Source organism: Liolophura sinensis, chromosome 9, assembly GCF_032854445.1.
Source record: "Liolophura sinensis isolate JHLJ2023 chromosome 9, CUHK_Ljap_v2, whole genome shotgun sequence".
In the NCBI taxonomy this organism is placed as follows: domain Eukaryota; kingdom Metazoa; phylum Mollusca; class Polyplacophora; order Chitonida; family Chitonidae; genus Liolophura; species Liolophura sinensis.
In genome coordinates this window covers 3584261-3598981 of record NC_088303.1, presented here as the reverse complement: position 1 = coordinate 3598981, position 14721 = coordinate 3584261, and the positions used below count along the sequence as shown (strand labels likewise).

General features: G+C 39.2%; 1 protein-coding gene across 1 annotated transcript in view; it reads left to right on the top strand.

Moving 5' to 3' along the window:
* Positions 1-14721, top strand: part of LOC135474835 (uncharacterized) — a 38126-nt gene that overhangs the window by 17062 nt on the left and 6343 nt on the right. Inside the window, exons 14-24 of the mRNA XM_064754449.1 lie at positions 939-1045; positions 3133-3280; positions 3642-3717; positions 4268-4420; positions 5814-5865; positions 8325-8554; positions 9072-9266; positions 9942-10277; positions 13011-13091; positions 13892-14130; positions 14539-14688. Coding sequence (XP_064610519.1) covers positions 939-1045; positions 3133-3280; positions 3642-3717; positions 4268-4420; positions 5814-5865; positions 8325-8554; positions 9072-9266; positions 9942-10277; positions 13011-13091; positions 13892-14130; positions 14539-14688 — 1767 coding nt within the window. The remainder of the gene's footprint in view (positions 1-938; positions 1046-3132; positions 3281-3641; positions 3718-4267; positions 4421-5813; positions 5866-8324; positions 8555-9071; positions 9267-9941; positions 10278-13010; positions 13092-13891; positions 14131-14538; positions 14689-14721) is intronic.

Here is a 14721-nt window from a genome sequence, read left to right as displayed (position 1 = left end):
CTGTGTGGTTGACGGTGCTTGTTTAGCTGTTTGCCTAGTTTAAGGACTGCTTGTCTTTCTCCGATATGGTGTGCATGTCGGATGTTCATCACATTTGGGAAAGTTTATCAGTAACTTGCCCACGGTCAGTGCTTTATCTGGGACACACTGGTTTCCTCCATCCATAAAACTGACAGTTATCATATGAATGAAACATTCTGCTGTATGGTGTTGAGGAACAATCATACAAGTATTAAAATAAATATCAGAGTGAAAATTGGATAACAGTGTTTTCCTTGAGACATTGAGGTATGAATAGAGTCATTAGAGGGACTTCCAACCAACGATAAATTATTTTTATGTATGGGGTACTCTAACACTGATACATCACATGTTAACATGTCAAATATGAACTCAGACCACAAGATGGTAGGTCACAGGTCAGTAAAATATTATCAGATATCATTTATATTTGAAAATTTTCCTACTGGAGAGAAGATTCAAGATATACAAGTTAACTAAATTTTAAGAAGAGCCATCAGAAGATGGCAAATCCCCTCAGCCCCGCACCAGTGGTTTGCCGTGTGATGGACAGAGAGTTCATATTTGACTGTGATTCTTACGTAAATACAGTGTACATGTACATACCCTACAACATGTATCTCCTCAAACCTTTTCACATGTTACAGGGCAAAATATCAACACAATTTATTCACCAGAGCTTTATTCGTATGTTGATCATGGCAATAATTTATGTTTGGTGAGGGTCATAATTTTATGAGAGTACATGTACAGAAATGCCTTTATAATATGCTAAAAACACTCCATGTGTACATGCAAAAAGGTTGAGGAAGTAGGTGCATGTATATACACTTGTGTGTAAAAATTGGTCTGTTAGGTTGAGGTTCAAATCTTGGTTATGTTAACATTCAAACACATTTTTGTTTTTCATCCCATAGAGTGCTGAGACTGGGTGTATCTCCCCACAGCATTGGTTTTTGTAACCAGCAAGGGGACCTCCTCCTGGGTATAGGCCTCCATGTCAGCAAAATCCCGCATACTGTCTGTAAGTCTACCTCCTGCATGCTGCCTTTCTTAGTCTAGTTTGAAATTGTGAGTACAATGAGCAAGGTTAGATGTTTTTATTCCTGGGATGGCTTGTGTGACAGGCTCATAAAGATTGTGGAGATTGCAAAAAGTTTTCTGACAGTCTAGATTCTGTCATAATTTAGGTATATGGTCCATGTATATATCTCCTGTCTTCAGTGACATGTTTTCACTGAACAAGTGTTCATGGTGAAAATTGTAAAGCAATGTTTGTATTTTACCCATTTGACATAAATCTGTCTTACAATTCGTTACAAGCTTGTAATGACAATTTTATAACATAAATGAACTATGAACTGAGGGAAGGGTTTAAAGGTGAACTGCACTGGTTTTTCATCTAAAACTGCAAGTTACTGAAGTAAACACATGGTAGTGATTGTAGTGTTACATTTTTGTGCAACAAGGTTTTGTATATGTGTGTGCAATATTTGTAGCTTAGTTATGTTGGGCCAGAAATAAACTTCATGAATCTTTTCAGTCTATAATTTACTCAAAATGCCATGTCTTGTTCTGTGTGTGTATGACTCACAATGGCTTGTTCTATGTGCGTATGACTCCCAGTGGCTTGTTCTATGTGCATAAGACTCACAATGGCTTGTTCCATGTGTGTATGACTCACAGTGGCTTGTTTTATGTGCATATGACTCATAATGGCTTGTTCCATGTGTGTATGACCCATGATGGCTCGTTCCATGTGTGTGTGACTCCCAGTGGCTTTTTATATGTGCGTATAACTCAAAATGGGTTGTTCCATGTTTGTATGACTCACAGTGGCTTGTTTCATGTGCGTAAGACTCACGATGGCTTCTTCCATGTGTGGATGACTCACAGTGGCTTTTCATATGTGCATATGACTCCTAGTGGCTTGTTGCATGTGCGTATGACTCACAATGGCTTGTTCCATGTGCGTATAACTCAAAATGGCTTGTTCCATGTGTGTAAGACTCACAGTGGCTTGTTCCATGTGCGTAAGACTCACAATGGCTTGCCAATGTGTGTATGACTCACAGTGGCTTGTTCTATGTCCATTTGACTCACTATGGTTTGTTCCATGTGCATATGACTCACAATGGCCTGTTCCATGTGTGTGACTCACAATGGCTTGTTTGATGTGTGTATGACTCCCAGTGGCTTGTTTCATGTACGTATGACTCACAATGGCTTGTTCCATGTGCGCATGACTCACAATGGCTTGTTCTATGTGAGTATGACTCAGAATGGCTTGTTCCGTGTGCGTATGACTCACAGTGGCTTGTTTGATGTGCGTATGACTCACCATGGCTTGTTCCATGTGTGTATGACTCACAATGGCTTGTTCTATGTGAGTATGACTCACAGTGGCTTGTTCTAAGTGCTTATGACTCACAAAAACTTTAGCATAAAGTGTTTGAAACATGAATGATGGGCGCCATCAGTGACATCACCTTGTTCTAAAAACTAAGCAAGACAAGCGTTCAACGTTTTACGAAGAATGTTTACCAGTTTTGAAGATTTATGTCTTTCAAACCCATGTCTAGTTCCCAGGAAAACATCTATAAATGGTTCGTCACTTGAGCTTTTATGGCCAAAGTTCGCAACCTTTTCTGACATATTGTCATATCGATTATACAGTATGCTGTGTCAGTGTAAGGGCTTACTAAACTTCTTTTGAGTTTGGAAAATTCCAAAAAGTATGTACTGTAATGATGGTTTGACATACTTTGGATCATAGTCATACATTGGAAATAGACATTAACTGGGTGCTGTCCATTAACACTGTAAGATTCATGTAGTACACCAAAGTGCATGTGCATATGTATTACATGTGGACAGGATTTTTTGAAAACTATTTCAGATTCCAAATATGATACTCACATTCTTCACACAATGAAGACAGGACGGTATTATATTTGGACATGAAGGCATTATTTTTTCATTTTTTTGTCATTTTACAATTTTTGTAAGTTACATTTCAATGTTTTATAGTTACTTTGTAGCTGTTTTTCCGTTCAGGAAGGATGCTGTCTTTTATTTGTTTGTGCTTATGTAGATTGACTTTTATTTTAGATCTACCAAAGAAGTACCTGCTAAAGATGTCTTGTATGAAGTTCCTGGGCCAGCAGGCAGAACCCCCCATTCCTTATGATGAGAACCTTCTAAACCAACTTAACAAATCTGACCTCAAACGTCTGAAAAATGCTAGAGCTTCTTTGAAGTAAGGGGATAAAACCAGTGTAACAGATTTCTGTAGCTGCTATGACATTGTGATTTGTACTTTTTGACGAACTTCAGACAAAGGATATTGCTGTAGCCATGTATGTTCGTCCCTCTGTTACAGCACCAAAAAATCTTGATAACGAGTTCATGTACCTTGGCATAATTTTGTGCGCTTGCTTTAGCATTACGTCTCCTAACTCACAGCCATGACACTTTGGCCAGATCATTGAAATGCCATACAGGACTTCACTGAGCACAGTTTAGGTAGTTGTTGATCCATTTTCTCAGGTCAGAGTTCATATAAATCTGCCAAACGATGTAAACCATGTGTTTATTTCTTTGTTACTTTTCTTCACAAGGTATGATGAGTACACAGACAAACTGACATCCGATGAAGAGAATGAGGTGACACGAGAGGCTCGTGAAAGGGAACAGGTAAGACTCATCAGTAGCAAACACTTGCTGTTTATCACAAAATAAAGATAACGTAAAATACCTTTATGCAGTAGTACATGTATCTGCATCAATAAGAAGGCTTTCAACTTGAGCAAAAATGTTGTCTACAAGCCATCTCTTTCTGGGCTATTTGGCTCTGGCTGATTACTTTGTGAAAATAAATTTTAGATTCTTGAAGGTTAACTTCTGATTTTGATTTAATAGTAATATTTGCATATTTCATAATTTTTGCATAATTCAGAAACATGTAGATGATATTAAACACTTGTTGCTGTACAGCTGACATTGAGTTACAATTAACTGACATGCTTGTGCAGTGAAGCAATTCAATAAATTGTGTCAACCACTCACATGAATTATGCTTTGGATGTTCTGGTTTGTATTGCTTCCCTTCCCATAAATCTGACAACTTCAGTATGAAATGAAATGTAAGTGTATAAATTGTTATTTATACAATTTATACAATTTATCAAATTAATTTTGATTTGTTTCATGCTTTATTTATTTATTTATTTACTCTTTTCATAAGGGGTATGCAACCCTTGAGGAGCGCGAAAATGAACTTCGTCTTCTAAGGGATGGAGCTATTTCATGCAAGAAAAAGCCAAGACGCACAGCCAGGACACAGAGGGAAGCTTTGAAACAGTTCATGAAACTGTACCACAACAGGCCTAAAATTCAGGTAGACTGTTTTATTCTGAAATGTGGTAGTAGGAAGTTACCATTCAACCAGAGTATGAAATATTCCTTATTAAATTTGTCAGTTGTATTCCCATAGCCTACATGTATACATGTATGTGTAAATTCAAATCTACACAAAGTTTCAAAATTTGTACCTATACATGTATAATACCTGAGATAAGGGCACATATCCCACAGTCTGTGTTTGGAAACAGTGTACAGATCTCAGGTAATGATTTTAATCCTTCAGCAACTCAGCGTATGCGTACACTCAGACTGACAAGCCAAAAAACAGCTTTAACATGAGTACCCCCTGAAGAAAGCAGAATTACATATACTAATTCATTATTTATATAAAGATGAAGTGTTAGGGTTTCTTTCACTAGTATAAGTGATATTTCACTCAGATATCACATTTGTTGTCACATTTTGATATTTCACTCTCAAACGCCATGATGTCAACAAAACAAAAATTGTTTTATGACATTCCAGTTTGAGCTGGGTGGGATAAGGTTATAATACAAGTTCAGTCAACGGTAACATTTCTACGCTACACTCTCATGGTCTACAGCCAAAAGCATGGCTTAGAGTTGTTCAAATACACAAAATCATGATATTGTCAAAATATAAATAGTAAATAGAATACTGTGCCTTGAAGCTTTGTATGTATTACACAAAATGGGTGCTGTTTCTAAGTGTTACTCAAGATGGGTCCTATTTCTGTTTGTTACACAAGATGGGTCCTGTTTCTGTTTGTTACACAAGATGGGTCCTTCTTCTATGTCTTACACAAGATGGATCCTTTTTCTGTGTCTTACACAAATAAAGGGTCCTGCTTCTATGTCTTACACAACATGGGTACTGTTTCTGTGCGTTACTCAAGATGAGTCCCGCATCTGTGTGTTGCACAAGATGAGTCCTCTTTCTGTGTGTTACACAAGATACACAAGATGGTTCCTCTTTCTGTGTGTTACATAAAATACACAAGATGGGTCCTCTTTCTGTGTGTTACACAAGATATACAATATGGGTCCTCTTTCTGTGTGTTACTCAAGATGTGTCCCGCATCTGTGTGTTACACAAGATGGGTCTTGTGTCTATGTGTTACACAAGATGGGTCCTCTTTCTGTGTGGTACGCAACAGGGGTCCTGCGTCTATGTGTTACACAACATGGGTCCTGCTTCTGTGTTATACAAGATACACAAGATGGGTCCTGTTTCTGTGTGTTACACATGATACACAAAATGGGCCTATTTTTGTGTCTTACACAAGATGGGTCCTCTGTGTGTTACACATGATGGGTTCTGTTTCTAGGTGTTACACAAGATGGGTCTTGTTTCTGTATATTACACAAGGTTTATATATGGATGCATTGTGTTGTTTTGTCTAACAGCTGCCTGCAGATAAAATTTTCCAGGGGCTACAGCAAGAAGTAACAGAGAAAGGTATGTATGATAGATAAATTTTACCAGGAAAACAAATTCAGTACCCCACACTAAATAGCTGTGACCTCAGAGCACTGAACAATTCTATTGGTATTGGTCAGAAAGGTCCAAACACATGTTTTTGTCCAATTAGCATTTATATCGGCCAAATTTGTCCTTCTACTCCCTCGCTATATGCAACTATAGGGCATGACAAACATGTACAAATAATGTGGATTTTCACTTTACTTATGAAGCTTAGAATTCTTGAAACAAATTTGCTAAATTATGAAAATTATTGCTGAATGAAAAATATTAAATGAAAGATGGCAGTCACTTGTGCTTCTTTTTTGTCTGATGCGAGTGCTATATTTGCCGTTGCAAACCCAGTGATAGCAACAGACAGAACAGAAAGAACTAGTCACAAACCCAGTGATAGCAACAGACAGAACAGAAAGCACTAGTCACAAACCCAGTGATAGCAACAGACAGAACAGAAAGAACTAGTCACAAACCCAGTGATCGCAACAGACACAACAGAAAGCACTAGTCACAAACCCAGCGATCCCAACAGACAGAACAGAAAGAACTAGTCACAAACCCAGCGATCCTAACAGACAGAACAGAAAGAACTAGTCACAAACCCAGCGATCGCAACAGACACAACAGAAAGCACTAGTCACAAACCCAGTGATCACAACAGACACAACAGAAAGCACTAGTCACAAACCCAGCGATCGCAACAGACAGAACAGAAAGAACTAGTCACAAACCCAGTGATCGCAACAGACACAACAGAAAGAACTAGTCACAAACCCAGCGATCCCAACAGACACAACAGAAAGAACTAGTCACAAACCCAGTGATCGCAACAGACACAACAGAAAGAACTAGTCACAAACCCAGTGATCGCAACAGACAGAACAGAAAGCACTAGTCACAAACCCAGTGATCACAACAGACAGAACAGAAAGCACTAGTCACAAACCCAGCGATCGCAACAGACAGAACAGAAAGAACTAGTCACAAACCCAGCGATCCCAACAGACACAACAGAAAGAACTAGTCACAAACCCAGTGATCGCAACAGACAGAACAGAAAGAACTAGTCATAAACCCAGCGATCGCAACAGACAGAACAGAAAGAACTAGTCACAAACCCAGTGATCACAACAGACACAACAGAAAGCATTTGGCACAAACCCAGTGATCGCAACAGACACAACAGAAAGAACTAGTCACAAACCCAGTGATCACAACAGACACAACAGAAAGAACTAGTCACAAACCCAGCGATCCCAACAGACACGACAGAAAGAACTAGTCACAAACCCAGCGATCCCAACTGACACAACAGAAAGAACTAGTCACAAACCCAGCGATCCCAACAGACACAACAGAAAGAACTAGTCACAAACCCAGTGATTGCAACAGACAGGACAGAAAGAACTAGTCACAAACCCAGCGATCCCAACTGACACAACAGAAAGAACTAGTCACAAACCCAGTGATCGCAACAGACAGAACAGAAAGAACTAGTCACAAACCCAGTGATCGCAACAGACACAACAGAAAGAACTAGTCACAAACCCAGTGATCTCAACAGACACAACAGAAAGAACTAGTCACAAACCCAGCTATCCCAGCAGACACAACAGAAAGAACTAGTCACAAACCCAGCGATCGCAACAGACACAACAGAAAGAACTATTCACAAACCCAGCGATCCCAACAGACACAACAGAAAGAACTAGTCACAAACCCAGTGATCGCAACAGACAGGACAGAAAGAACTAGTCACAAACCCAGTGATCACAACAGACAGAACAGAAAGAACTAGTCACAAACCCAGTGATCACAACAGACAGAACAGAAAGAACAGCTAATTTTAAGCTTGATATTGACTCAGGTGTATTTTATTTTTATTTCACAGAGCTGGCATTTATTCTTTTTTTTTCTGTTTTTTTATTTTGGTCTGAACCGATGGAAAAGCTCCCATGTGTCTAATGTGTGTGTGTTCTTCAAAACAGACTGAATATGGACCATTGATTTGAGGCCTACATACAATATTCAAGTTGTAGTTTACTATCTAAATACCAGGATTAAAGTTTCGCAGCTCTGTCCAAGATGACTCCTTGAATGACCAAACTGAGTATTAAAGAATGATTCAGTTGGTAATCTATACTTTGCTTTTTTCCACCAACAGAAGCATCTTTCAAATATATATGTATATGTATGTAAGTGTCAGCTTGACTCCACTTGCTACAGACTGGTGAGTTGAGAAATTTCAAAAACTGTAGGAGACACATGAGATATCTGGAGACATTGTCATTCAACAAGACACTGTGCGTGTTTTCCTGTCCTTAACCAAACACTTCCTGAACTGGCAATCTGGTCAGTTCCATATTGGTTAAAACATGGGTCATCTAAGACATTCTATTTGGTACTGTATGTAGTTATAACAAATTCTAATTTGTCAGAGATGGAAGGTTGGATTCCGGAAAAGGAGCCAACCGGATTCTTCCCTCCAACATCAATGCAGAAGACCAAACTTGATGAGGGACGTACCATTCCGGTAGGCCGTGGTGGATTTGTGCCCAACTCCATTCTGCTGCGTTTACTCTGGCCTGATCCCCCACCGGTGAAAATACCCGAGAAGAGATATCAACCCCCAGCGCTACAATTACAACGAACTGATGACACAGCAAAGGTATTCATCCAGTTTAAACCCTCATTGTACATTGTACATGTACCTTTTTAATATCGCAACTTAAGATGGAGTTGCAACTTACAGTTTTCTGAAATTGGCTGTCTAAATGTTTTCGATCATTTTTTGTTCTGTATTTGCATTACTATTAGAACTGGGATAAAATTTTGCTCATGACAAAGTTGCACATTTTTAAGGGTTCAGAGAGATCTATATCGATCTTTGGAAGGTGTTTTGAGTTTTTTTTTGGCAGGTAGGGTGATATTCCACAGGACAAATGTGTGTTATGGCATTTAATAATTATGGCATTTATTTGTCTCTTATTAATCCACTTTTTGGGGGTGAAAATTGGGGTCATTTTAACTTATTCTAATTTTTATATCCTGCAGTTGAACTTCAGATTGTTACAGACTCTTTTGCTCTCACTTAGTTTTGAAAGCACTTTTCTCTTTTACGAAAATAAAAGGCTCAGTCAGTCAAATTGGTGTTGGATGGTGTTTTTTTTGTGTGTTTTCTGCAGCCTGGAGAGGATGCAAGGTCCATAGAATCTTATGGGGACGTATCATCAACACAACAGAAGAAACATGACACATCGGACAGTTGGTTTGAGGATGAGCTGGCTGAGAGGGAGGATGAAGAAGAGGATAAGCCTCTTTCTCCGTCCAACCTCCTCTCCAAATTTGAAGAGATGTTAAAGAGATCACCTTCACTCACGGTAAATAAACACAGATTGTGTGTGTCCCTAGGCTCCAGCAACATGTCTTTGGAAATAAACACACATGTACACTCCCATAATACTCATCACCCATAGTACTCACTACCCATAATACTCACCGCCCATAATACTCACCACCCATAATACTCACCACCCATAATACTCACTGTTATTATCACATAAGCTGTAGAGTAGATGTATGGCATGAAACAGAAATCTAATAAGTCAAATAAGCCTTTGGATATAGTATTCTGGAATATGAGCACATTCATACCTCAACCCAACTAATTTCACTTCACAATAATTGTGCGCAATTGCCAATTGGTGTGCAACTGTCCAACAATTGCTGGCTTCCTTTCCTGCCATATGTTGGAAGGTCTGCAGCAACATGCGGATGGTCGTGAGTTTCCTCCAGGCTCTTCCAGGTTTCCTCCCACCATAATTCTGGCAGCTGTCTTATAAGTCAAATATTCTTGAGTACGGCATAAAACACCAATCAAATAAAATATGTACCTTTGTACTTTGCTAGCCTTCTTATGCTAGCCTTCTTAAACAACTACAATAAATATAATTGTATTGTATTACAGTATAAATGGTAAATTTTATAGGGGAAAACACTATATGGTCATACAGAGCATAAAGTAAGATATATGAAATCTGGATTGGTTTTGTCAGAGTGAAAACGAAGAGGTTGTCCCGGTGGCTGAGCCAGTAGAGAAGGAGGAGGTGATAGTGAAAACAGCCCAAGCCCCATTCACCCCCAGGGCACCTGCTTATGACCCACCTTCTGAGATAAACAAGCCAGAGCCTCTGCCCAAAAGAGAACCTCGTCCAAAGAGGCCCATTGTCAAGATAGTCTCTCAAGCTCCGCCATTACCCGCCCATCCCATTTCTGCTTTGCCAGAGAGGATACCTACCCCTCCTGCTCCCCCAACACCCCTGCCAGAATTCATCATGCAATTCAAGGGCCAGGAATGGTTTGAGAAGTACTTCCCTAACTGTAACCCAGATGTAAGCATTACTGCACCTAAAGTATATGTAGACAACAGAAAGTTTTGCAAGGATATTTATATGCATACGGTATGAATATGACAACTGTAAACCGTTCTTGGCCACACACAAAAAGATTGCTGTTTCAAGTTTTCTGTTGAAATTTGTGTATTGGTGCCACTTATCCAACATCTATTATAACGGCAGTGTGAGAGGGGATATCTTCACCAATGCAGTCGCATCTCATGCTGGCTTCCTCTCCATACGTACGTGGGAAGATCTGGTGGCAACCTTCAGATGGTCGTGGGTTTCCCCCAGGCTCTGCCCATTGTCCTCCCATCATAATGCTGGCCGCCGTTGTATAAGTGAAATATTCTTGAGTACGGTGTGTATTGAGCTCAGGTTTTGTACGCAATTAAAGCACAATAACATGAGGGGGATGACCCTTTTAGCGATGCTCAGAAATCATCATAAGTGACTTCAATTCCTGACTTCATGTCTCTTTTTTGTATTAGGATCTATGTTAATGTAGGCATTTAATACATCAATATTGACCTGAAGTTTTGTATTGATGCGTCACCTACAGGCTGACTCTTTGGTCATTTTTCTACCAAATCTTAAGTTTGCTCATTTTTCACCAGAATCTTGACTCACTTTTTCTAACCAAAACAGAAGAAAAGTGATGAAAATAGTTTCCATGCAGTTCATGCCAGAATAAAGTAGACCTACCTCACAAGATGGTAGACTTATGGTGGCTGAGAATGTGTGCATGTGCAACGGATATACGGTAAATGACCTAAAGTTTCTCCCTGGGACTGGGAAAGGGTATCCCAGGATTCACAGCGTTGGTGGTTGTTCTTACTGACTGAGCGCCGCAAGATAGCATCATGGTGATCAGAGGATTATACTGACACTTCAGAAATCTAATAAACAAGCTGACGCTTCACTGAGCAGTTAATCTATGCTCCAGCCACCAACAGTTCATGTTTTCCTCAGTTTTAATCATAATAATTTTGGTACATGCTCTTCACAACTGGTTGACTGTTTTATTATCGTTATTTTGTGATAAATGGGAACTTGGGAGAAAATACTGTGGAGACGTAACTACCCAGTACCTTTACGCATGTGGAGTGTCATGTCAAATTTCCGCTTTTAAACTGTAGGGCTTTCCGTATACAAAGCTGTGGCAGAATTATTACACCCCAAATCCATACTTGCAAACTAGACCTACCATCAGATGAGATGAAGTGACACCTACACACATGCGTTTGCATCGCTGCAAATAACCATGTCTTGTTCATTCTGGTGTAATTTGAAAGACTGTCCACTTCCGCCCATATTTTGCAAACATGAATACTTAATTTATTTCATATTTAATCGGGAGTTCTGTCAGATGAAATTTTAGTCGTACAGATTGGTTTTATCTACATGAAGACGCAAGCCACCTACAATCACAGGACTCAAAATTTAAAGTTGTTTTTGTGATCACACAATTTATGCTGGCAAAGGGCAAAACAATAATCTTATCTGTCACTGGTGACTTGTAAATCATGTCTGGGCAAAACTGTGTACAGGAAATCATAAAATATTTTGTTTATAAAGCCAGTGACAGTGTTGTGCGAACTCCTAATGTGATAACAACTCAGACTCTTGTCTCTCGATATTCGCGACTCACACGCAGCGCTATCGAAAAGGGGTAAAAGTAAATCCTGGTTGTCTTCAGAAACTTCACCTGCATTATGTGTTCTGTGCTTAATGGAGGTTCCTGATATAAAAATGCAGGAAAAGGAACTCTAATGGAATAGAAGGACATTTAAAGAAACAAAACGTGCATGTAGACTGTCATACTCAAGTGGAATTGCATGGACACGGAAAGCTGATGAAATTCGTTTTCAGCTAAAATACATTTGTACACACATTTGTTGTATAATGAGAGCTCTCAGCAAACGAACATTAACCAGATAATGGTGTGAGGTGATTCCACATATACCTAACCCAAATAATCGATATTCCTGCATTGTACATTGTGCATGTACATTCCTTGTTTGGTGTGATCATGCTTTGAGACAGTGTTTGGAATGTAAAGGTTTGTAATATACATCATCCTTCATTACACTTTCTCCAATTTCATTTGTGCGTATTTTTAGAGATGTACATGCAGGCCTACTTGTCAGGAAACCTGCACACCTCACTGTCAGTGACTTGACCCCATGTGGCAAGGATTAGCAACCAGAGATGCGAAGTGCCATGCAGGGTAATGAAAGGGCGGGCGTTTCTGTCATCTTGCAGCCAACTGAGATAGTGCGAAAGAAAACGATAATAACTCACATGGAAACTTTATGTCATTTACCGTACAAAGTGATGACCTGCATGGGTATCTGTAAAGAGTATACTTGTATGTGATGATATGCGAAACCTGTCCATTATGGTGTAAATTCGGATATTCTGCACTGTTTTGACATGCTGATGTGCTCCATTTGTAGATGTAGAAAATAACACCCCTAAAACACTGGTCTGAATATAACTTCTGTGAAACCCTAGAGTTTTTTTACCGAGCTGTTAAATGTACTCTTAAAAATCACTGACATCAGGCTTTAACACATGTAGAATCAGTGTGACATCAGACTTTACAACATGTACGATTAGTGTAACATCAGTTTTTAACATATGTTAGAATTGTAAGGGTCACTTAATCATCCAGATCAGTATTCTTTTATATGTTTATTAAGCTTTAATATCTGATCCCTCTTGTAGACTCTGCCTAAACCATGGACAGTGGATGCCTTTGCCTCATTGCTGGGTCGGGTGATGAAGATAGCCAGTTACAAGCACAAGGTATGCACACAGTGGAGTTGTGGCAGTTCAGGAAATGTTTTCTTGATAATTTGTCACTTCAGTCTACAAATTGATGGTTCCAGGGACAGAATAGAAGTACTGGTATCGAACAGGGTTTGTTCAGACATCATTATAAACAAACTAGAAACCAGTCTCAGATGTGATTTATGGTTTCATGTTGTTTTGTTTTTTTGTCTTTTCCCTATCATATGTGGCCAATTCCTATCATATGTGGCCAATTCCTATCATATGTGGCCATTCCTATCATATGTGGCCATTCCTATTAAATTCTTGGTATCTGTGTCAAGAAAGTACTAATAAACAGAATTAGTGCTAATCTATAAAACTGTAATGTTTACATTGACTCTACTTGAATTTTTATATGAAAATTTTTAATGAAACTAAGAAGGGGACAGGTATGTTAAGGGTTTGCACAGGTCTCTGAAAACCAGCAAAGTACTTCAATGCTTTAAAGAAATTTTAAGGCCTTGAAATAACTGAAATTGACGATTTTGGAATAGAGGCCATTGAAAATGCTTGAATTTCTGTAGACTCAGTGAAATACATGTATGTGGAAGAGTACAACACTTTTGTCATGTTCTTTCCAAATGGTCGTTATCTCATGGACTTAAAAGTTTTGCTTGAAACCAAGCACTGGTAAGGTACCAGATGGCTAAAATTCATGTGTCAGAATTTGAAAAAATAAGTAAATAAGGGTTTGCTTGGTACAGTCTATCTGGTGAGAGTCAATTAAACCTAAGACAAACAACTATGAGGACAGGTGTGGTGCTGTGTTTTAGGTGGACATATCAGCTGCCTTGATGACTCTGCACAGTATGGAGGATATGGAGGACACGAATGGGATAGCTAGGTGTTACCTGTCAGCACTGAACCATCATAACCCACCCACAGCACTTGTACACGAGGAGAAAACCTTCATTCTGACATCACTGAGAGCCTTACAGACCCTGAGGGAGAATGACCAGGGGGTGATCATAGAGTTGATGATACAGTACATAGATGGGGACAAGGATATCAGGTAAAACACACTACATGTACACTCTAATACAGTATACAGACAGGAACAAGGATATCATGCACTCATGATACAGTATATAGAAGGGGACAAGGATATTGGGTAAAACACAATACATGTGCACCCATACAGATGGAACAAGGATATCAGGTAAAACACACTACATGTGCACTCATGATACAGTATATAGATGGGGACAAAGATATCAAGTAAAAGCACACTACATTTAAACTCATGATACAGTATATAGATGGGGACAAAACAGTATCAGTTAAAAGTTTTGAATTTGAAAAAGATGTTGAGCAAAAGTGCTTCTATATTGTATATATATAAAAAAAATGTTCAACATTGCCCCAGTGGGCTTGTCATAGTTATCTCAGTGGCCTACAAGTAAGCTTTACTTCTGTTTAGGGCCACATCGCTGGATGTCTTGTTAAGGATGGGTGTTGCTGATCCACATGGTTACTTGGCACAGGAACTTGACTCTTGGGACACATGGAACCTGGAGGAAACTAACAGGAAATCTGCTCTTCACAAGATGTGTCAGGACTGGCTGGACAGGTAAGCTGGCATTGAGAAGTTAATTTTTTGTAC